The sequence below is a fragment of the Ovis canadensis genome, chromosome 8 (assembly GCF_042477335.2).
Source record: "Ovis canadensis isolate MfBH-ARS-UI-01 breed Bighorn chromosome 8, ARS-UI_OviCan_v2, whole genome shotgun sequence".
Lineage (NCBI taxonomy): Eukaryota > Metazoa > Chordata > Mammalia > Artiodactyla > Bovidae > Ovis > Ovis canadensis.
The window spans coordinates 86,017,643-86,039,367 of NC_091252.1; the positions used below are offsets into that span (position 1 = coordinate 86,017,643).

At 47.9% G+C, this 21,725-nt stretch overlaps 1 protein-coding gene and 1 long non-coding RNA gene across 2 annotated transcripts in view; one reads left to right on the top strand and one right to left on the bottom strand.

The window, feature by feature from the left end:
* The first annotated feature begins 4,843 nt into the window (after nt 1–4,843).
* Nucleotides 4,844–20,372, top strand: LOC138444963 (UL16-binding protein 1-like). Its single transcript, XM_069598711.1, has 5 exons — nt 4,844–6,291; nt 14,867–15,130; nt 15,366–15,641; nt 16,291–16,423; nt 17,585–20,372. The coding sequence occupies exons 1-5, from the start codon at nt 6,219–6,221 to the stop codon at nt 17,607–17,609; spliced, it is 771 nt and encodes a 256-aa protein (XP_069454812.1). The 5' UTR covers nt 4,844–6,218; the 3' UTR covers nt 17,610–20,372.
* LOC138444982 (uncharacterized) overlaps nt 15,067–21,725 on the bottom strand; it is a 42,043-nt gene continuing 35,384 nt past the window's right edge. The window contains exon 3 of the long non-coding RNA XR_011258687.1: nt 15,067–17,756. This is a non-coding gene — a long non-coding RNA (uncharacterized lncRNA). The remainder of the gene's footprint in view (nt 17,757–21,725) is intronic.

Genomic DNA, 21,725 nt, shown 5'->3' on the forward strand with positions numbered 1-21,725 from the left:
CACAAATTTCCCTCCCATGTAAACTCAGCTGTCCTTTAAGAAGGAGTTATGTGTCCCTCTTGCTTTGGAGACTCAGAACCAAAACTGTAAACTGAAAATATCTCAACTCTCAGTTAAAGGTGAATATTTCATCATGAATCTTACCCCATTAGAACACACAGGAATGGTTCTCATGTGTTCTTATTCAGCTTAAACTTCTAGAGAATAAAATCTAATCTGACTTCACTGTTGCAACATAAATATTAGAAGTTTCTCTATATATTTCCATTTTCCCATCTCGCCATCTGAGCAAGTAGTTTTCTGGGTTCTTTCCCTCCAGGGAGATTCACAGCAACGTGAAAAAGACTCCCTTCCCTCCACCCCAACCCCCACCCCTACCAAAATCCTAAACCCTGAGAGAAAGTCTTAGATGGTGTCTTCAAGAACTATCAAGAGAAGGTCCCCCCCCCCCCCCAACTGGAGAGAGCCAATGGAGATGGCGATAAACCACTCAAGGAATCCTGGGCAAGTGTTCTTCACATGAGTAACAGCTGGGCACCATCTGAAACCTTCTGATGACTTAGAGCATTCTGTCTCATATTTCCTCTCCTTTTATTTTTACTTCTCCTTCTCCTCTCTTATTCCAGGGCATTACTTAACTGCTCACGCCGGGACCCAATCCATTCTCTTTCCCACCAATGGTTATGGAACAAATGAGTAAACCTGCCTTTGTGAGACAGAGAAGGCAATGGCACCCCACTCCAGTACTCTTGCCTGGAAAATCGCATGGATGGAGGAGCTTGGTAGGCTGCAGTCCATGGGGTCGCTGAGGGTCAGTCATGACTGAGGGACTTTACTTTCAACTTTCCCTTTCATGCATTGGAGAAGGAAACGGCAAGCCACTCCAGTGTTCTTGCCTGGAGAATCCCAGGGATGGGGGAGCCTGGTGGGCTGCCATCTATGGGGTCGCACAGAGTCGGACACGACTGAAGCGACTTAGAAGCAGCCAAAGCCTTTGTGAGAAAATGAGCATGACTTGCTGTAAATTCAGCCAAGGAGTGCCAGTGACCAAATTCATGTTCTCCACGAGAAGCAGAGAAGCTAAGTACTATCTCGCAAAGACGAATCTTATGGCTCAGAAGGGAGACCAAAGGAGTCCTTTCCAAAAGAGAGAGAAATGAAGGAGAATTCAAATTACCGTGGGTAGATAGGAGCTTTTCAAAGGAGTCTTTGAGAAATCAAGCACACTCCTTTGAGATAAGCTTTACTTTTATGAAAAGACAAAAAATATTTTGATAGCAATTAAAATGGATGGCATCCTGACAGGAACAAATTTCAGGCATTCAATATTGTGGGGAAAAAATAAGAGAAAATGTCTTACATAATACACAAAAACATCAGAAAAAATGGAAAACAAAATTACTATCTGATTTGTTAAATATTAAAATAAGTGCAATTACATGTTTAGCACATACCTGCTAATAAGGCAAAACATGTTCATGAAAAGCATATGTCACTAGCTTTCCATTTTATACCTTTTTTCCCTGGATAAATATTACTGTCTCCCACTGACAATTTTCATTCATTATTGTAGAAATCAGTTTAAACAACATTTAAATGTTGTTCATCTTTGTTGCTATTCCTTGTTCCTTGTTTGTTAGTTCATCATGGGGAAGATGGGCTTCAGCCAAAATGTTTTGTAAAAGATGATCTGAAACTGATTGTAGCAGAAAAAATAACATGTGCTTTTCTCACTTCTGCTATTGCATCACGTGGTATCTGGTAGCTAAAACTGACAGCTAATTATGTAGTTTCAAGGTAAAAAGAAAAAAAAATTCTCATATTACAAGGAAATGTCTAACCATCCAATGAAGTAACTGTGTAGTATGGATTTTCACTGCTCGCTTGTATTCATAGAGGCACAATTCTCCCAATTCATCTTTTCCTATTGTGCAACTCTATGTTAAATGCAAAACTAATGATTTCTCCTCAACAGCAAAGTGTTACTATAATTCACGCTGTTTAGATATATTCTAAATTGTATTTTAAATTATTTCAAACTATTCATTAAGCTTCTCTGAGAGTCTTCAAACTATCTAGTGTATCTGATTTAATTTGGTTGAGTTCAGTTTTTAAAGGGTGCTGTATTCTACAATGTGACTTTTTAAATTTTTTTTTGTTTTTTTTAGTAATCTATTTTTTCTTCCATTTTTGAGATATAATTGATGTACAAAAACATATAAGATTAAGGTATACAAGATAATGCTTTGACTTATATACACCGTAAAATGATTACCACAAGTTTTGTAAATATCCATCACTTCATTTAGATACAAAAGAAAAAAAACGTTTTTTACTTGTGATGAGAATTCTTAAGATTTACCCACTTAAGAAATTTAACATGTAACATTGTTGTTCAGTCGCTAAGTCATGTCTGACTCTTTGAGACCCCATGTACTGCAGCCCATCAGGCTTCCCTGTCCTTCACTATCTCCCGAAGTTTGCTCAAGTTCATGTCCATTGAGTCAGTGATACCATCCAACCATCTCATCCTCTGATGAGATATATCATACATACAGCAGTGTTAATTTCATTTACTATACTGTATATTACACCCCTAGTGATTACTTATCTTATAATTGGAAGTTTGTACCTTTTGGCTAACTTCATTCAATTCCCCCTCTCCCAGCACTTCCACCTCGACCCCGCCTTTGGTAAACACAAACCTAATCTCTTTTTCTGAGGTTGTTATTTGTGTTTGAAATATAACTGACATACAACACTATGTTAGTTCCTGGCATACAGCATAGTGATTAAATTTTTCTATATATTTCAAAATGATCACCGTAAGTCAGTAAATCGAGCTACTTTCTGTCACCATGCACAGATGTTAAACTTGACTGACTATGTTCCCCACATTGTACTTTTCATGCCCTTGCCTCATTTATTTTGTAACTGCAGGTCTGTTCCTCTTAATCTCCATCCCCTACTTCTTTCTCCCTCCACCCACCCTGACAACCACTTGTTTGTTCTTTGTATCTATGATTCTGTTCATTTGTTTTGTTTTTTAGGTTCCACATGCAAAGGCATACAATATTTGTCTTTCTCTGTCTGACTTATTCCCCTTAGCTTCCCTGATAGCTCAGTTGGTGAAGAATCCGTCTGCAATGCAGGAGACCCCAGTTCGAGTCCTGGGTCCGGAAGATTCACTGGAGAAGGGATAGGCTACCCACTCCAGTATTCTTGGACCACCCTAATGGCTCAGCTGGTAAAGAATCCACCTGCAATGCGGGAGACCTGGGTTCAATCCCTGGGTTGGGAAGATCCCCTGGAGAAGGGAAAGGCTACACGCTCCAGTATTCTGGCCTGGAGAATTCCATGGACTATATGGTTCAGACACGACCGAGCAAAGAGTCAGACACGACCGAGCGACTTTCACTTTCACTTTCATGGTCCATCCATGTTGTCACCAACGGCTGTGGCTTTTTTAGGGGGTGGGGGCCCACACCATGCAGCATGTAGTACTTGCCTCGCCAGGGACCGAACCCATGCCCCTGCATTGGAAACATGGAGTCTTAATCCCTGGACCACCAAGGAAGTCCATATTTTTTTAAGTCTATAATCAACATAAGTGTTTCCAGTGACTAAAAGTGAGTGGGCAGTTCATTAAAATATCTATCATACTTGTAATAAATATAGTATTATGTGGACTAATTTTATGAAGCTCATAAACTATAAACACCATAGTAAGTGGAAGTGACTTCTAGTTCTGGCATGCACTTAAAAGATGCTTACTCCTGGGAAGGAAAGCTATGACCAACCTAGATAGCATATTAAAAAGCAGAGACATCACTTTGCCAACAAAGGTCTGTCTAGTCAAGGCTATGGTTTTTCCAGTGATCATGTATGGATGTTAGAGTTGGACTGTGAAGAAAGCTGAGCACTGAAGAATTGATGCTTTTGAACTGTGGTGTTGGAATTGACTCTGGAGAGTCCCTTGGACAGCAAGGAGATCCAACCAGTCCATTCTAAAGGAGATAAGTCCTGGATGTTCTTTGGAAGGAATGATGCTAAAGCTGAAACTCCAATACTTTGGCCACCTCGTGCAAAGAGTTGACTCGTTGGAAAAGTCTCTGATGCTGGGAGGAATTTGGGGCAGGAGGAGAAGGGGACGACAGAGGATGAGATGGCTGGATTGCATCACCGACTCGATGGACATGCGTTTGAGTGAAGTCTGGGAGTTGGTGATGGACAAGGAGGCCTGGTGTGCTACAATTCATGCGGTCACAAACAGTCGGACACGACTGAGCGACTGAACTGAACTGAACTGAACTGAAGCACTATATAAATAAACTGTCAGAAATATCAATAAAACTCACCAGAACACATTTCTGACACCAGGAAGGTCCCTGAGTAAGAATGATTAGCCAGAGATGACCCAGAAACTAACTCCATCACCAGAGAACCTGAGTCTACAAGCCATGTGGCAGAGCAGTTCTCCTGGGTTCCCTTACCCTGCTGCTCTCCACCTTGTAGCCCCTTCCCAAAAAAGCCCCTTGCTTTGTCAGCATGGAACAATTCACTTCTCAGTGTTAGACAAAAGCCCATTCTCAGACCCTGCAAGGAGTCTCCCTTTCTGTAACAGATGGCAACTCTGGTGGGGTTTCTTCACTATGACCGATGCCCTGATCATTCAGGTACTTAGGGACAAGCTTGTCCACTGACTGACCCGACCCAGTGGCCTAAACAAGTATTTTCTTTTCTCCTTTGTCTCCCCCCAACTCCGACGACTGGTCTGAGTGCCCCGATCTGATAAGGAACAAGTTAAGGAAGAAGGATCATTGAAAAAGCAAGAGAGTTCCAGAAAAACATCTACTTCTGCTTTATTGACTACGCCAAAGCCTTTGACTCTATGGATCACAACAAACTGTGGAAAATTCTTCAAGAGGTGGGAATACCAGAGCACCTGACCTGCCTCTTGAGAAATCTGTATGGAGGTCAGGAAGAAACAGTTAGAACTGGACATGGAACAACAGAGTGGTTCCAGTTTGGGAAAGGAGTAAATCAAGGCTATATATTATGACCCTGCTTATTTATCTTATATGCAGAGTATATCATGAGAAATGCTGGGCTGGAGGAAGCACAAACTGGAATCAAGATTGCTGGGAGAAATATCAATAACCTCAGATATGCAGATGACACCACCCTTATGGCAGAAAGTGAAGAAGAACTCTTGATGAAAGTGAAAGAAGAGAGTGAACAAGTTGGCTTAAAGCTCAACATGGCATCTGGTCCCATCACTTCATGCAAATGGATGGGGAAACATTGGAAACAGTAAGAGACTTTATATTCTTGGACTCCAGAAATTACTGCAGATGGTGACTGCAGCCATGAAATTAAAAAAACTCTTGCTCCTTGGAAGAAAAGTTACAACCAACCTAGACAGCATATTAAAAACCAGAGACATTACTTTGCCAACAAACATCTGTCTAGTCAAAGCTATGATTTTTCCAATAGTCATGTATGGATGTGAGAGTTGAACTGTAAAGAAAGCTGAGTGCCATAGAATTGATGCTTTTGATCTGCGGTGTTGAACAAGACTCTTGGTGCAAGGAGATCCAACCAGTCCATCCTAGAGGAAATCAGTCCTGAATATTCGTTGGAAGGACTGATGTTGAAGCTGAAACTCCAATCCTTTGGCCACCTGATGCAAAGAATCGATTCATTGGAAAAGACCCTGATGCTGGGAAAGACTGAAGGCGGCAGGAGAAGGGGACAACAGAGGATGAGATGGTTGCATGGCATCAGCGACTCAGTGGACATGAGTTTGAGTAAACTGCAGGAGGTGGTGATGGACAGGGAGGCCTGGCGAGCTGCAGTCCATCGGGTCGCAAAGAGTTGGACACGACTGAGCGACTGAACTGAATTGAAGGAACAAGGGCGTGGAGGTCTCCTGTAACCAGTGCACGTTGGCGCCCAGGGTAAACAGGCGGGTAGGCTGGTTTACAGGAAGGCAAGCCTGTGAGTGAGGGAGCTGACGAGAGTGCCCAGCCCAGACCCTGGCGAGAAGCCTCCATGGAGAAACCTGGGCGGGGCCTGTCGGCGGAGGGACCGCCCAGGCAGTCAGCGCAGAGGCTCAGGTCCAGACCGCAGCTGCCGCCTAGCGGAAGAAGATCACAGGTTCTGACTTGGCAGCCTCGCACTCTTGCAAAATTGGGATCCAGGTGGCAAAGGGAGAGATGGGTGATTCCAAGAGCAGTCTTGTCTTCCTCGTTTTGCTTCTGATTGTATTGTTCAGCGGGACGTCCAGCGGTGAGTTCCGGGATGAACCTGCAGGGGAACGCGAGGAGGTTGCATGGGTTCTGACCCGGAAAGGGGATGGGGATGGTGTCCGCGGGGGTTCGCGAAACTTCTTGCATGGTGTCGCCGCCGCTGCCTCCTCTTCCCTTCCCTCGGCCCCTTTTCTCCTCGGAGGCTCCTCCCGGCTTCTTGCCGGCTCTAAGGGCCAGAACAGGGGTGCCTTGGGTGAAATAGTAATGCAGGGAGTTTGGAAGGTGACTCTGGGAGAAGCGGGCGGCCGGGACGCGGCAGGAAATGCGGTGAACCGCCCCCCACCCCCACCCCCACCCCCACCCCCACCCCCACCCCCACCCCCACCCCCACCCCCACCCCCAAGGGTCCAGCCCGCCCCTGCAAAGTGGGAGCCCTGGAGCCGGGCGGTTTGGGACCAGTCGGCCTTCCCGGGGAGAAGGGACCCAGATCCACCCCACAAAGCACGCCCTCCCGCCCCGACCTGTGCAACAGAGACCCTTCTGGTCCCTCCATCTGCCGGCCCTTGAAGGACCCGCGCTCTTTCCCGGGGGTAAGTTATAAACGCAGAGCGGACCCGGGTGCCCAGGCGGCGGCGGTGGCCGCGCGCTCCTGGCTTAAACGTGCTTGAGTTGCTCTTGTCCAAGCCGCAGCTGCTGGCTCCACCCTGGTCTCTGGGCTCCATGGCGAGGCTCCAACCGTGTTCCCTGGGGTCCACCCCCGGCCCCAGGGCTCCACCCCTGGACCCCGAGGCTCCGCTGCGCTACCCCCCGGGTAATCCCCGGGCTCCAAGGCGCAGCTCCTTCCCCGTTCCTGGGCTCCCCTGCTCGGCTCCACCCCGGACCCGGTCGGTGCGAGCCTCTTCCTGTGCAGGGATCATGTGCGCTGGCCCATTGGTCTAGATGCAGAACTTTTTTAATAATAGCCAGGACATGAAAACAACCTAGATGTGCATCAGCAGATGAATGGATAAGAAAGCAGTGGTACATATACACAATGGAGTATTATTCAGCCATTAAAAAGAATACATTTGAATCAGTTCTAATGAGATGGATGAAACTGGAGCCGATTATACAGAGTGAAGTAAGCCAGAAAGAAAAACACCAATACAGTATACTGACACATATACATGGAATTTAGAAAGATGGTAATGATGGCCCTGTATGCGAGACAGCAAAAGAGACACAGATGTATAGAACGGACTTTTAGACTCTGAGGGAGAGGGAGAGGGTGGGATGATTTGGGAGAATGGCATTGAAACATGTATACAATCATGTAAGAAACGAAGCACCAGCCTATGTTCGATACATGATACAGGATGCTTGGGGCTGGTGCATGAGGATGATCCAGAGAGATGATATGAGGTGGGAGGTGGGAGGGGGATTCAGGATTGTGAGCTCATATACACCCGTGGTGGATTCATGTCAATGTATGGCTAAACCAATACCGTATTGTAAAGTAAAATAAAATAAAAATAAATTTAAAAAAAGAGAGAGAGAGAATTGATCTTGTTGGGCACTACGTCTATCCTTTAACCTGTTCTTACCCAGAGAAACAGATGTCCTGCCTTTCACGTGGCCTGCAGAGTCCAAGTTGAATATAAGCAGGTTTCCAAGTAGACAATTTCGTGGACCTTCCCCAGGCCAGCATTTCTGCTTGGGGGTGGGGGTGCGAGGGGCACGGGGTGGGGGGATTTCCAGGCCCTGTATCAGTGATTTGGCTCTAGCTTTCCTTCTCTGCAAAGTAGATGATGAGGTTCTGATACTAAATGCAGTGCTGCACTGACAGGATTAGTCTGTCAACTGTCAGTATTAGTATTGACAGTAAGTTCTTCAAAAACTTCCCTGCTTCAAAAATTTGAAAGGAAGGAAAATGTGCTACGAAATGTGATGGCTTGTGCTGGGCCTTAGATTCGGAGGAGAAGCCCAGTTCCAGCAGCTGGCCCAGTGTCTCACAGGGCTCCATGCAGCCCTGGGGGCCTGTGTCTGACTGTCCTCTCACAGTCCCCCAGCGTCAGGGGGAAGGTGCCTGCTGAGGTCCCCTTGGAGCCAGGCAGCCACATACATCACCCAGCACCACAGAAGCACACTGTCTTCCAGAACACTGTGCCTTAGGAAAGCCATAGCATCTGAACTTTCTAAGACAGACTTAGTGACGTGGAATATTTTCTAGATATCACATTCATTAGGTTAATCTGAAAATGTTTGTATAACTTTTGTGACCAAGAAATTTTTAAACAATGTTATAAAATAAATAGTTTTTAAGATTGTTAGAACTGGACATGGAACAACAGACTGGTTCCAAATAGGAAAAGGAGTACGTCAAGGCTGTATATTGTCATCCTGCTTATTTAACTTCTATGCAGAGTACATCATGAGAAACGCTGGGCTGGAAGAAGCACAAGCTGGAATCAAGATTGCTGGGAGAAATATCAATAACCTCAGATGTGCAGATGATACCACCCTTACGGCAGAAAGTGAAGAGGAACTAAAAAGCCTCTTGATGAATGTGAAAGAAGAGAGTGCAAAGTTGGCTTAAAGCTCAACATTCAGAAAAGGAAGATCATGGCATCTGGTCCCATCACTTCATGGGAAATAGATGGGGAAACAGTGGAAACAGTGTCAGACTTTATTTTTGGGGGGCTCCAAAATCACTGCAGATGGTGATTGCAGCCATGAAATTAAAAGACGCTTACTCCTTGGAAGAAAAGTTATGACCAACCTAGATGCTGCTGCTAAATCACTTCAGTCATGTCCAACTCTATGCGACCCCATAGACGGCAGCCCACCACGCTCCCCCGTCCCTGGGACTCTCCAGGCAAGAACACTGTAGTGGGTTGCCATTTCTTTCTCCAACGCATGAAAGTGAAAAGTGAAACGGAAGTCGCTCGGTCATGTCCGACTCTTCGCGACCCCGTGGACTGTAGCCTACCAGGCTCCTCCATCCATGGGATTTTCCAGGCAAGAGTACTGGAGTGGTGTGCCATCGCCTTCTCCAATGACCAACCTAGATAGCATATTGAAAAGCAGAGACATTACTTTGCCAACAAAGGTCCGTCTTGTCAAGGCTATGGTTTATCCAGTAGTCATGTATGGATGTGAGAGTTGGACTGTGAAGAAGGCTGAGCGCTGAAGAATTGATGCTTTTGAACTGTGGTGTTGGAGAAGACTCTTGAGAGTCCCTTGGACTGCAAGGAGATCCAACCAATCCATTCTGAAGGAGATCAGCCCTGGGATTTCTTTGGAAGGAAGGATGCTAAAGCTGAAACTCCAGTACTTTGGCCACCTCATGCGAAGAGTTGACTCATTGGAAAAGACTCTGATGCTGGGAGGGAGTGGGGGCAGGAGGAGAAGGGGACGACCGAGGATGAGATGGCTGGATGGCATCACTGACTTGATGGGCGTGAGTCTGAGTGAACTCTGGGAGTTGGTGATGGACAGGGAGGCCTGGCGTGCTGTCATTCATGGGGTCGCAAGGAGTCGGACATGACTGAGCGACTGAACTGAACTGAAGATTGTTTCAACCCAAATACTTGGAGTAGCTTAGGGCCAAGTGCTTTTTAGTTTCTACTTCATCGGAGTAATGTAGTTGATTCATCCTTGAATGTGCCGTGAGTAGTTGCTGACTCCTGTCTGACTCTTTGCGACCCCATGGACTTAAACAGTCCATGGAATTCTCCAGGATTGAATACTGGAGTGGATAGTCTTTCCCGTCTCTAGGGGATCTTCCCAACCCAGGGACCGAACCCAGGTCTCCCACATTGCAGGTGGATTCTTTACCATCTAAGGCACCAGGGAATCTCAAGAGTACCACAGTGGGTAGCCTCTCCATTTTCCAGGGGATCTTTCTGACCCAGGAATTGAGCTGGGGTCTCCTGCATTGCAGGTGGATTCATTACCTACTGAGCCACCAGGGAAACCCTTAAGTTTCTTCTCTTCCTTTCTTTTTTTAAAAAATATTTATCACTAATCTTGGGAATTATTTGTCTATAAGATGAAATACTTTGTCTTAGGAAAAAAAAATGAAAAGATGCTCTCGCCTTGTACAAGAAAAAGCAGTGTTGGAGGAAGAAAACTTAAAAGCCAGAAGGAAAAAAAAGAAAAATACAATAGAAACATAAACTACTCTTTCATGGAAAGTTGCCTTTTAAAATTTTTTTTAATGCAGAGGAGTTCTGCCTTCTTACTTTGGGGAAAGTAGGAGAGGAATTTACTGAAACATCTTAAATTTGGCAGATCCTATCATTTCTCAGTGCCAGAAGTGGTTTTGGGTCAGGTCAATAGTAAATAATCCCTTTTACTATGCACAGAATGGGTGCCTGAGTTGTGTTGTGTAGAAAAAAAAAAGTAAACAGATTTTGTGCTTATCTTCAAGGCTGGCTTAAGTATAAAATGGATTTTTTTAAACATTTGAAAAAATTAAAGAATTCAATTTATTTTTTAAAAAAAATTACATATGCATCATGAGGAAGGCGCTCAATGCCTAGCCACTGATCAGCGCCTCCCTGGAGTCAAAGCTCCTCCCAGACAGCTCAGGCTGTTACTAGTTGAAGCTGGTTATGACCCAGATCCAACCACCTATGAAAGTAACAAGTTGTTGAAAAGGACAAGCTGGTTTGTCCAGGAGCCCTGGGAAAATAGTGGCCTAATGTCTTCAGACCGCCTCCAAGTTTCCAGGTTAGAAAGGGGGCAGAGGTGGCTGCTGCAGGGCGCATCAGCGTCTTGAGCACAGTCAGGGTGGTTGGCAAAAGGCGAACGTTTGAGCACCACCAAGCTTATGGTTTCAACCAGTCTGGGGGTCTGCATGCTTGCAGCCAGCAGTTTTGATGTGCTGGGGGTCTGCTTCCTGTAGAAACAACTTGAGGCTTGTGTCAGCTCTTTGTAATCTTTCAGGGAACTGGGAATTTCATGACACTGCTCTGTGGCTGCCCACAGTCTAAATTGTTATCAGTTTCCCAGCCTGAGGAGTATTCCTTTCTCCATCTTCACATGTTCTAACCCTTAGCTCTGAAATCACCATTTGAGATTCACAGGAGGCCTGGCTGACTAAAACTTTTCTACAAACAGGAGGCAGACAGATACCATGGGGGCGGGTCTTTCCCACTGAGGTGCCCTAGGGCCCTTTTGGTTACAAGACCATTTATTACCCATTTTTCCATGATCCCAAGAAGCTCAGGGCCTCCAACAGCTTCCTATCTCTTCAAGAGAATCTAAACATGCCCTCTCTCAACTGGCATCTTATCCCTTTTTCTGATAACTCACACAGCAAAACCCCTGACCTGGCCCCCAGGACCTAACTTAGGAGGGACGGGAACAGGGTTTCCCAGAGTGTGACACAGGGCTCGAGGGTGAGGCTGGGCATCCCCCCTTCTACCCTTTGGTCCCACATTCATAGTGTCTAGGAATTGGGACAGCAGCAGCCTATAATGGTTATTGATTAAAGTAGGAGTTGACAAATTTTTTTTCTACAGAAGAAAGTAAATCTCAAGGTCTCTTTAGGCAATTTGGTATCTGTATCTGGGTGCAAAAGGAGCTTCCACGTTTGTGCAACAGCAGAAGCCAAATATAATGTGTACATCAACTGAGAACCAGACTTGTCCACTGTCCTGGTTTCTGACCCCAATAATGAGTGATCCATTCCCTAGAGAATCATCCAAGAGCTTCCTCAGTTGTCTGTTTACGAACCAGAAACTTACCCTGTCCTGCCTTGTAGCTTCTGGTGGTGGGACTGTGATAGGAGTGTGGATCTGGCTGTTATGGACTAATGCACCCCCTTGCTGTAGATGGCTTCCTTGGTTTAAGGAGCCATAGGGGACACTGCATGAAGCCACAGATGTGATCAGGGGATAGTGGCCCTGTATCAACGCTGGTGTCAGGCCTAGGTCCCCTGCTGGTGCATCTTATTTGTTCCCTGTGGCCCTGGTTATGCCAAGCCACATAATCACTTCTATCCTATGACGGCTGGCCTATCTGAACTAATGGTTAGGGGTTGATGAACCCAGATCATGATGGGCAACTCTGACATTCCATGACCAGAGGCCTCTTCTCTGCCAGGCCGCAGGACCATACCAGGAGCCACACTGAATGGTATGGGCTTTCTCACTGCAAGTGGTGTGTCCTTTCTTCAGGACACTAGGAGTCTGTTGTGCGCCTCCAAGTAAAATGCCACATACACCATGTAGCACCTTTCTGAACACAGATAGCTATGATGTCACCGGTTCTGTTGGGTCATCTGCCCAAGAAGCAGGTCCAGCCACACTCATCATTCATCAATTGTGACTGCTTTTGTGCCAGGACAGCAGTTGCAGCAGAGACCTAGTGTCTGCAAAGCCTGAAATGTTTCATATGTACCACTAGAGGAAACCTAGGACCTCAGTGGTAATTCAGTGGAGATAAGATAGGGACCACAGCTCTGCAGGCCTAGGGTGACTGTAGGTTGCTACTTGTTTCCATGATTTCCTCCAGGAGATGATGTTGTTTACACATACTATCAGGGGATGGGGAGTCAGGGTCAGAAGAATGAATGTGGAATTCACGACTATGGTACCCTCCCCCATGGTAGTTTACTAACAACACAGACTGTCCATTCATGTCAGAAGTCCAGGACATGTGCAATGGACACTGAGTGGATCTGTGGGCCAGAGATAAGCACTGTTAGCAGGACCTGGGACAGGTGTCTATGAAATGCCTGGTCCTCGGAGCATCACTTCACAGCATGGGGGCCATGATCATGCTACCGTTCCTGTGCATGATGTTAGCAACACACTGGGTCCCATATGAATGTGGGAGTAGTTCCAGCTCACTTCACTCACTCAGCCATGTCTGACTCTTTTTGACCCCATGGACTGCAGCCTTCCAGTCTTCCTTGTCCATCACCAACTCCCAGAGCTTACTCAAACTCATGTCCATCATGTTGGTGATGCCATCCAACCATCTCATCCTCTGTCGTCCACTTCTCCTCCGGCCTTTAATCTTTCCCAGCATCAGGGTCTTTTCTGATGAGTCAGTTCTTCGCATCAGGTGGCCAAAGTACTGGACTTACTTACCCCAGTAAATAACCATGTGGCTCATCGGGAGAGAATGGAAGGACTTCTGCACTTGCTGTGGTGATGAAAGGGCCCTCCTCACTGGGACGTGGCTTCTTACTCTGGTGATGCCTTCTGAGAAGTAGCTCAGTTCTGGAAATTTTGCTAGGGGTGTTTGGAAGGGATGGCTGCTTTCAGCCTGCTGATCATCCAGTCTTGTTTTTGTCTTCGCTTGTTTTCTGTCAATCAAGCAGTTTGCATCCAGGTTCACTGGCCATCTCTGTGCCTCTAGATGACCCTGTACTCTGAGCCAGCATTGTGCTCTCAGCAGTCAGGCCCTGGCTGGCATTGGGACTCTCTAGTCACTTTCAGCTTCCCTGATAGCCCAGTTGGTAAATAATCCACCTGCAACACAGGAGACCCCAGTTTGATTCCTGGGTTGGGAAGATCCGCTGGAGAAGGGATAGGCTACCCACTCCTGTATTCTTGGGCTTCCCTTGTGGCTCAGCTGGTAAAATCCACCTGCCATGCGGGAGACCTGGGTTCGATCCCTGAATTGGGAAGATCCTCTGGAGAAGGGAAAGGCTACCGACCACAATATTCTGGCCTAGAGAATTCCATGGACTGTAAAGTCCATGGGGGTCACAAGAGTCAGACACGACTAGCGACTTTCACTAATCATTTTGACCATTGTACCAACTTTGCTCCTAACATACAACACTCCACCTGGAATCTGATTTTTCCCCATTTTCCATCCTGTTCCTGCTGGAAGCCCACGGGAACACGGTCTCCTACCACTAACCATGATTTCCACAAAAGTCAACTTTGAGCTGTTGGAGATGCTTCTCATGCACGCTTTCTTCTCTAGCTCCATAGACTCCATCAGGCTTTCCCATGGTGCCTGGTGGCCTGGACACTTTCCTGCCCTTTCATTCTATGTCTGCCCTGGCAGATTCACTTCTCTGAGCCTTCATTCCCCTCCTCTACCACCTGCCTCAGAAGTTCTGGACTTTCTCTTTCATACCATGTGGGCCAGGCTTTTCTCCAGGCTTCCCAGACCCATCCTAGTGGGAGATCAGCAGTGTCTCCCCAGCCTTGCTAAGTCCTGTGACCCCTAATTGTGAACTCTTCCTTCTCCAACTTGGGGTTCTGTGCTCACCTGTCACCTCTTTGCCCCTCTCCCTGTGATCCTGCTTCCTCCGGGGCATCCCCACAGGCTCCCCATCTCTCACAGGACCCGGGGTTAGATTCTGACAGTCCTCTGTCATCTAGGCTTTTCCTGCATAGCAGCCTGGCACGTCTCTGAAAGGTTATGATGCTGGGAATGGACCTGGTGGACAAGGGGACACACCCAGGCTGTGTGAAATTTGCCAGGCAGGGGACTCCTCCTTCTCCACAAGGAGAGGAGGGGCACTGGCTGTATGGTGTGTGTTGTGGGGTGTCATTGCTCTGTCCGCCCAGCCCTGCACTTTACTCTGCTCTCACATAACTGGGGGAAGGGGCCTCAGGGTCTTTTTTCCCCAACCTCACCCTCACTGTGTTTTGCCTTCACAGATGCTCATTATCTTTCCTATAATTTCACCATTGATCCACAGCCCAGAGATGATCAGCCATGGTGTGAGGTTCAAGGAGAAGTTGATCAAAAGGTCTTTCTCTCCTATGACTGTGGTACAGCTAAGATCAACTACCTTAGTCCATTGGGAGAGGAAGTGAAAAGAATGAGCGCCTGGGAGACACAGACTCACACACTCAGAGACACTGGAGACCTGCTCCAGGAGCAGATGCCTGATGTTACACCGGAGAAACACACAGACAAGGGTGAGCTGGAAAATCCAAATGCAGGAGCAGTAGACTGGGGGCTTATCTGCATCCACTGTTTTCCGGTTAAAAAAAAAAGAATTGAATATTGTCCTTCCCTAGTAGTCCAGTGGAAAGAGCAGCTGTTGCAGGAGAGACCAGGGCCAGATTAGCTGGGCCCAGGGGAGGTGGACCCAGGTGGGTAAAAATCTGTCAAGCCCAGAGGCTGAGCTCTTTCTTTCCTTCCGTGGATCAGGCCCTCTGACCCTGCAGGCCAGGATGACATGCTGGCATGAAGACAATGGACACACCAGTGCATTCTGGGAGTCTGGCTTCAATGGACAACTGTGCCTCCTCTTTGATTTGGAAAATGGACACTGGACAATGGTTCATCCTGGAGGGAGACAGATGAGAGAGAAGTGGGAGAATGACAGGGCTGTGATGGACTTCTTCAAGAAGGTCTCCATGGGAGAATGTCGGGCCTGGCTTCAGGCTTTCTTGGTGCGCTGGGAGAAAATGCTGAAGACCTCAGGTAAGTGAGAAGAGTAGGAGAAAGTGGTCGTCCTCTCATGGTGACATGGACCCACTCCCGTGTGGGGTGTGTGTCTGTGTGTGTATGTGTGTGTGTGTGTGTGTGTGTGTGTGTTAGAATGTGATCTGTCTGAGGTGAGTTGTTCCTGGGGGAGCAATGGCCCGGGGACGCTCTGTCATCCTTCTTCTTCCACTCCTGATGTCTCTCCTAAGAGCATAGGTCTTTGGAAGACTGAACAGGAATTTTTGCTCATCCCAAACCTGTAGACATCTTTTGGATTTCTGGAATTTATTTCTCACTGTACCCTCTTTCCATAATCTTCTTTCAAATGTCACCAGTCCTTCTTCTGGAAATCTGTCAATACTGCCTCTGCTGTCAGCTCCTGAGGACTGCATCCTCAGGTCACCATCTCTGATGTCACAGCGGGACTGAGTGGCTGTGTTGGAAACCTTGCTCCCCCATTAGCTGTCAGAGCCCCCTGAGGACTGGGCTCCTCCCTTCCCCCGGTCTCGCCTGAGGATCTATCACAGGGGCCTCCATGTGAGGGGTGCCAGCTGTCTGCATAGTAGGTGTACTGAGTCAGGGGGGTGAGGAGGCATCTGCTGAGTTTAGGGTCTGGACAAGGGCTTCACTCTTACTCTCCTTGCAGCACCACCGACCACAGTCCCCGCTACAGTGCAGCCCACGGCCCCAGCCAGCAACCGCATAACCGAGATCGTCCTTGTGGTTCTCGCCATATTTGTCATACTAAGCATCATAGCCTGGATCCTTTTCAAGAAGAGGTACTGAGGGCAAAATTCAGAGGGAAAGCAGGAGCACGGGGCCTGGTGTGAGGACAGGGAGGGAAATCCCAGCCAAGCCCTGCCCCTCACCGAACCTCCTCATCCTGTAAATGAGCAGGTGAACAAGGCCTCATATAACCTGAGAGCAAGAACTCAGACAAGCTCAGGCCTCAGTTCTGAAAGGTCCTCACTGTCAGAGGACAGTGGGAAGTAGGGGGGCAGCTGAGGGCCTGTTGGAAGTTAAAAGGGTTTAGCCAAGTCCCCTGAATGAGCACAGACTGCTGGCTGGCAGGGCCCAGGGTAGGTGGTGTGAGAACAGCAGGCACTCAGGGGGAGGGCAGGACTCCCGGGGGCTGAGAGCAGCGTGGGGGCTCCACTTGATGTGTCAGCGGGGAGGGGACCCACCCAGGGGCCAAGATGAGAGGGGCTGGGCTCTCATCCCAGGAGGAAGGGGTGGGAAGGCCTTTGCAGACCCAACTCCAAAGGCCTGTTCTCACAGGAAATGGCATGGGTCAAGCAGGCAAGGCAGGAGCCCCACAGCAGAGACTGGGTGAAGGGGTGAGGCCAGGCCTGTGCTCCTGGAGCAGCTGCAGTTGTGACTCAGCCTGCACGTCAGCAGCCTCCTCTGGGGACCCAGAGCCCCATCACTGAGCAGCCCTGCCTCGAGCAGAGGTGACAGGATGGGTGGGCCTGAGCTGGGGTGGAGGCGCCCAGCCTGGGGGACCAGGAAGAGATGGGGGCAGGGACCCTGGTCCTGAGAACTGTGTGTGCTGCTGGCTCCGAGGCTGGAGGCGAGCAAAGGAAGGAGATTTGCCTGCAGCCCCCCAAGGCTGTCAGGAAGCAAGGGCCCTTCTCTAGGGACCTGCTCCCTGGTCCTTTAGGCCCCCCTCGGGGAGGATCCGGACCTGAGTAAAGGGATTAATTCCTCACTGGCTCCAGTCCTGAGCCTGAGCAGGGGGTGTCAGGGCCTGGGGTGACTGTGATGCAGGAAGGAAGGAGGAGGTGACAAGAAGCTGCTGGGCCTGGGGTGGGGGTGGGGGTGGAGGACATAGGAGCCCCTCAGTGAGGGCGGGGCTGGAGTGGGGGGTGTGGAGGGGCAGTCCCAGGAAAGTGACAGGAGTTCCTCAGCCCCCTGGACCAAGGCCTCTTTCTTTTCTGCAGGAGACAGTGCTTCCAGGAAGCCTGAGAGGTGCTCTCTCTGCCTTTCTCCTGCTCTTCACTTTACATCCAGGACATCAGACCCCATGAATCCTCAGTGTTTTCCAGTTACGATGACACAGTAGATGAATCATCTCATGGGCTTTATCACATTTGACGAAATCCTACACAGCATCTTTAAAAAAAAAAAAAAACAGGAATAATTTATTTCGCCACTTTCTCCTGGTGCTAAGTGATGGAATTTCTACACTGAAATGTTCAAGTACTCGAAGAAATCTCCACAAACAGGACATTTTTCATCGTCTTCTAGTTTGTGGATAATTAGACTCTGCCTTGTGACCTCGTTCTTGCAGATGATATTGCAAGAAAAATACCGTAAGCTATTACAAGACTCAGGGATTCTTTCTGTGTCTGGAGAAATCACCTCAGCCTATTTTCAATAGAAGAGAGTTTTATTCATGACTATTTCACTTAATAATCTATTATGCTGAAAGTGAAAGTGTTAGTCGGTCAGTTGTGTCTGACTCTTTGTGACCCCGTGGACTATAGTTCGCCAGGCTCCTCTGTCCATGGGATTCTCCAGGCAAGAACACTGAAGTGGGTTGCTGTTTCCTTCTCCATGGGACCTCTCTAACTCAGGGATTGAACCCGCGTCTCCTGTGTCTGCTACGTTGACAGGTGGATTCTTTACCATCTGAGCCACTGGGAAACCTGTTTATTATGCTAGTGCTATTTAAATCAGCATCTCAGGACTCCAGAAAACTTGAAGTATGTAAGAGTTTTGTTTTCTAACCCACGAGAGAGGTCATGATGTCTCACCATTTCTCCGTCTTATGGGATTCAGTGCACCTGGTGATTCTGAGGAAACAGGGTCTGAGAGGACACACGCAGCTCTTCTCACAGCAGCCGGAACCTAGAAGCCACCTAAACATCCACCCACAGGTGAATGGATAAAGAAGATGTGGGACATATACACAGGGCAGTATTACTCAGCCATCAGAAAGAAAGAAAGAATGCCATATGCAGCAATGTGGATGGACCTGGAGATTGTCATATTGAACAACATAAGTCAGACAGAGAGGCAGAGGCACCTGTTGACATCCTTTATACTCAGAATCAAAAAAGTGATACAAGTGCTCTTACTTACAAAACAGAAAGAGACTCACAGACTTAAAGAATGAATTTATGGTTGCCAGCGGGAAAGGATGAGGGGAAAGGAATAGTTAGAGAGTCTGGGATCAACATGTACACACTGGTTTATTTAAAATGGATAACCAGGAAGGACCCACTGTATAGCACATAGAACTCTGCTCAGTGTTACGTGGCAGCCTGGGTGGGGATGGGAGGGGAGCTGGGGAAGAATAGACGCATGTATGGAAGTGAAAGTGAAAGAAGGTTAGTTACACAGTCATGCCCGACTCTTTGCAACCCCATGAATCGCAGCACACCAGGCCTCCCTGTCCATCACCAACTCCCAGAGTTCACTCAGACTCCCGTCCATCGAGTCCGTGATGCCATCCAGCCATCTCATCCTCGGTTGTCCCCTTCTCCTCCTGCCCCCAATCCCTCCCAGCATCAGAGTCTTTTCAAATGAGTCAACTCTTCACATGAGGTGGCCAAAGTACTGGAGCTTCAGCTTTAGCATCATTCCTTCCAAAGAAATCCCAGGGCTGATCTTCAGAATGGACTGGTTGGATCTCCTTGCAGTCCAAGGGACTCTCAAGAGTCTTCTCCAACACCACAGTTCAAAAGCATCAATTCTTCGGCGCTCAGCCTTCTTCACAGTCCAACTCTCATATCCATACATGACCACAGGGAATAGTGTCTAGAATTCCTCATTTTACACCAAGCTCCCCAGGTTCAATTCCTGGGCAGGAAACTAAGATCCCTCTTTAGCACCGCTCACTGCTGTCCCTCTAGATCAATAATAAGGAAATATACATCTTATATTACTACACCTTATATTAAGGTGTAAATATGCACCTTAAATATACAGGTAGAGGGGCTTCACAATTTTGTCATGGGAGATTTCGCCTCTGCCAAGAGTTAAAAAAAAAAAAAGAGAAAGTCCTTCCAAAGTTAACCCGGTTCCTTCCCTTTCTGGGCCCTTTAATGGCTATTGTTGTTCTTTCCTTTCTAGTCCTTGTTTATTTAACCTTTTGATTGACTTTGTGTCTGTAGGATCTACCGGTTTGAAATAACACTCCTGGTGGCTCAAGGACTACAGCCCCTTCCAGTGGAGGGTGGCCCCGATCCACGTAGGTCCTTGTGAGGGACTTCTGCACCTTGAGGGGAGGCTCAGTTCAGTGGTCCCTGTCCAGCAGGGAGAAGTTTTGATAGAAGAAAGCTTCAGCCCCTTAACCCTTAAGAATAAGGGTGTAGACCCCTCAGTGGTTAATGAGACAGGTTGGGACAGTTTGCTGCAGTGAGTGTACCGGGACCAAAGTCACATTAAGCATCAAAACACAAAGAAATTGTAAGGGGCTAAAAATAATTGCATGCATGTATAATTGGGGAAAATAATCAACAACAAGATACAAAAAGACTAAAAACCGAAGGCGATTTCAGAGCAACCAGGAGCAAAAGCAGGGTACTGGTCACGATTCCTGCACACAGCACCACCAAAGGGGAACAAATCACCCAGCTCACCCCCTCTGGCCTGGACCCAGGACCTACCCCCATCCTCATCTCATTTGCGGGACCAGCTCCCCTACCCTCTGGAGCCAGCAAGGGAACATGTTATTTGTTTTTGCTCCCTCATGAGTCCCAATAAAGCTTTTCTCCCGCTGAATTTGTGTCTGGCCTTTTACCAACTTCTATTGATTGAGTCCAGGAGCCCTAGTCGGGGCTAGGGAGGGCTTTTGCTGAAGGTCAGGATGCTGCTCGGAGATGGTGTCTCCAGTGGGCTTCCAGCAGAAACAGGGGTTGAACGCATGCAGATCCCAGGTGGGGATGCACCATGTCAGGAACAAAGCAGGCGCAATGGTTGATATGAGTAGAGAGATGGGACGGCTGCCAGGTCCTGACTGCAGAGTATGATGCTGGTTCCCAGCACAGGGCGATCGTAGAGGCAAACACCCAGATGGGCGGCCAACCTAGACACAAACTGCACGACTGAAAGGAATGAGACAGGGAACGCCCTGGGGCTCCACTGGTCAGGACTCCAGGCTTTCACTGCCAGGTGCCCGGTTTGATCACTGGTCAGGGAGCTAAGATCCCAAAAGCCAGGCAGCTGACCAAAAAACAAAAAACCCAAGAAATGAAAAGAAAATAGAACACAAGCTGGATGATCAGGATGCTGAAAACAGCCATCGCAACAGCTTGTCTGGATACTTTGCCCGGTTTCTGAGCCAGTTATCAGAACCGAGAACCCGTTATCTGAGAGAGATGCAGTTTCCAGCAGGCGGGCCCTCATCACCATGGCAAGCACAGTGCAGCAGTCCTCTGGCCTTCCCGATCCCTGGGAGCCATGTGGCCATTGACCCAGGTAAGTGCCCACTGGGAAGCAGAAGCCACCCCACATTCCTATGGACCCAGGGCGTGACTCACATCATGTCCAGGGACCTGAAGCATCATCACAGCCCCGCTGTTATTAATGTGATGCATGAGATGCAGGGTGCTGAATACATAACCGCCCTGCATCGTGCTTACAGGGGTCTCACGGTGTGTGAAGACCCACACAGTGCTTATTTCACATTCTCCAGATTTGAACCAGTGATGGAAAAGTCTCTGAGGTTAGGAATGGGGTGAAGGCTGCCATAGTTGAGAAGTATGAGTACATTCTCATATTGCCTTTCCTTTGCTACAAACAGAATGTTGCAAGAACACCTTTTTCTTGGTAAAATGACAGAGATTAGTGAACAATCGTAACCCGAAAGCATGCAGGGCTCTGATCCCTTCACATCTCCTTTTTATATCTGCCTGGTCTAAAGCATTTCTACCAATGTCTGGACACTAAATATTTCAGGATTTGCAGACCAGAGGCCTCTGCAACTGCTGAACTCAGCTGTGGAAGGTGTTCATGGAAAGGACATGAAGGAAGGAGTGTGGCGGGATCTGCCACTGGGACCCTAGGACCCTGCGGCACCCGTGACACAGAAGTCCATCAGTGGGGAAATCGTGCCAGGGGTAACCTGCCTGCCTG

What these genes read in the sequence shown, in the direction of transcription:
- LOC138444963 (XM_069598711.1), top strand. Translation starts at nt 6,219, where the DNA reads ATGGGTGATTCCAAGAGCAGTCTTGTCTTCCTCGTTTTGCTTCTGATT. An exon ending in GGAGAAACACACAGACAAGG is followed by an intron (nt 15,131 to 15,365) that starts GTGAGCTGGAAA and finishes TCCGTGGATCAG; the next exon opens with GCCCTCTGACCCTGCAGGCC. An exon ending in GAAAATGCTGAAGACCTCAG is followed by an intron (nt 15,642 to 16,290) that starts GTAAGTGAGAAG and finishes CTCTCCTTGCAG; the next exon opens with CACCACCGACCACAGTCCCC.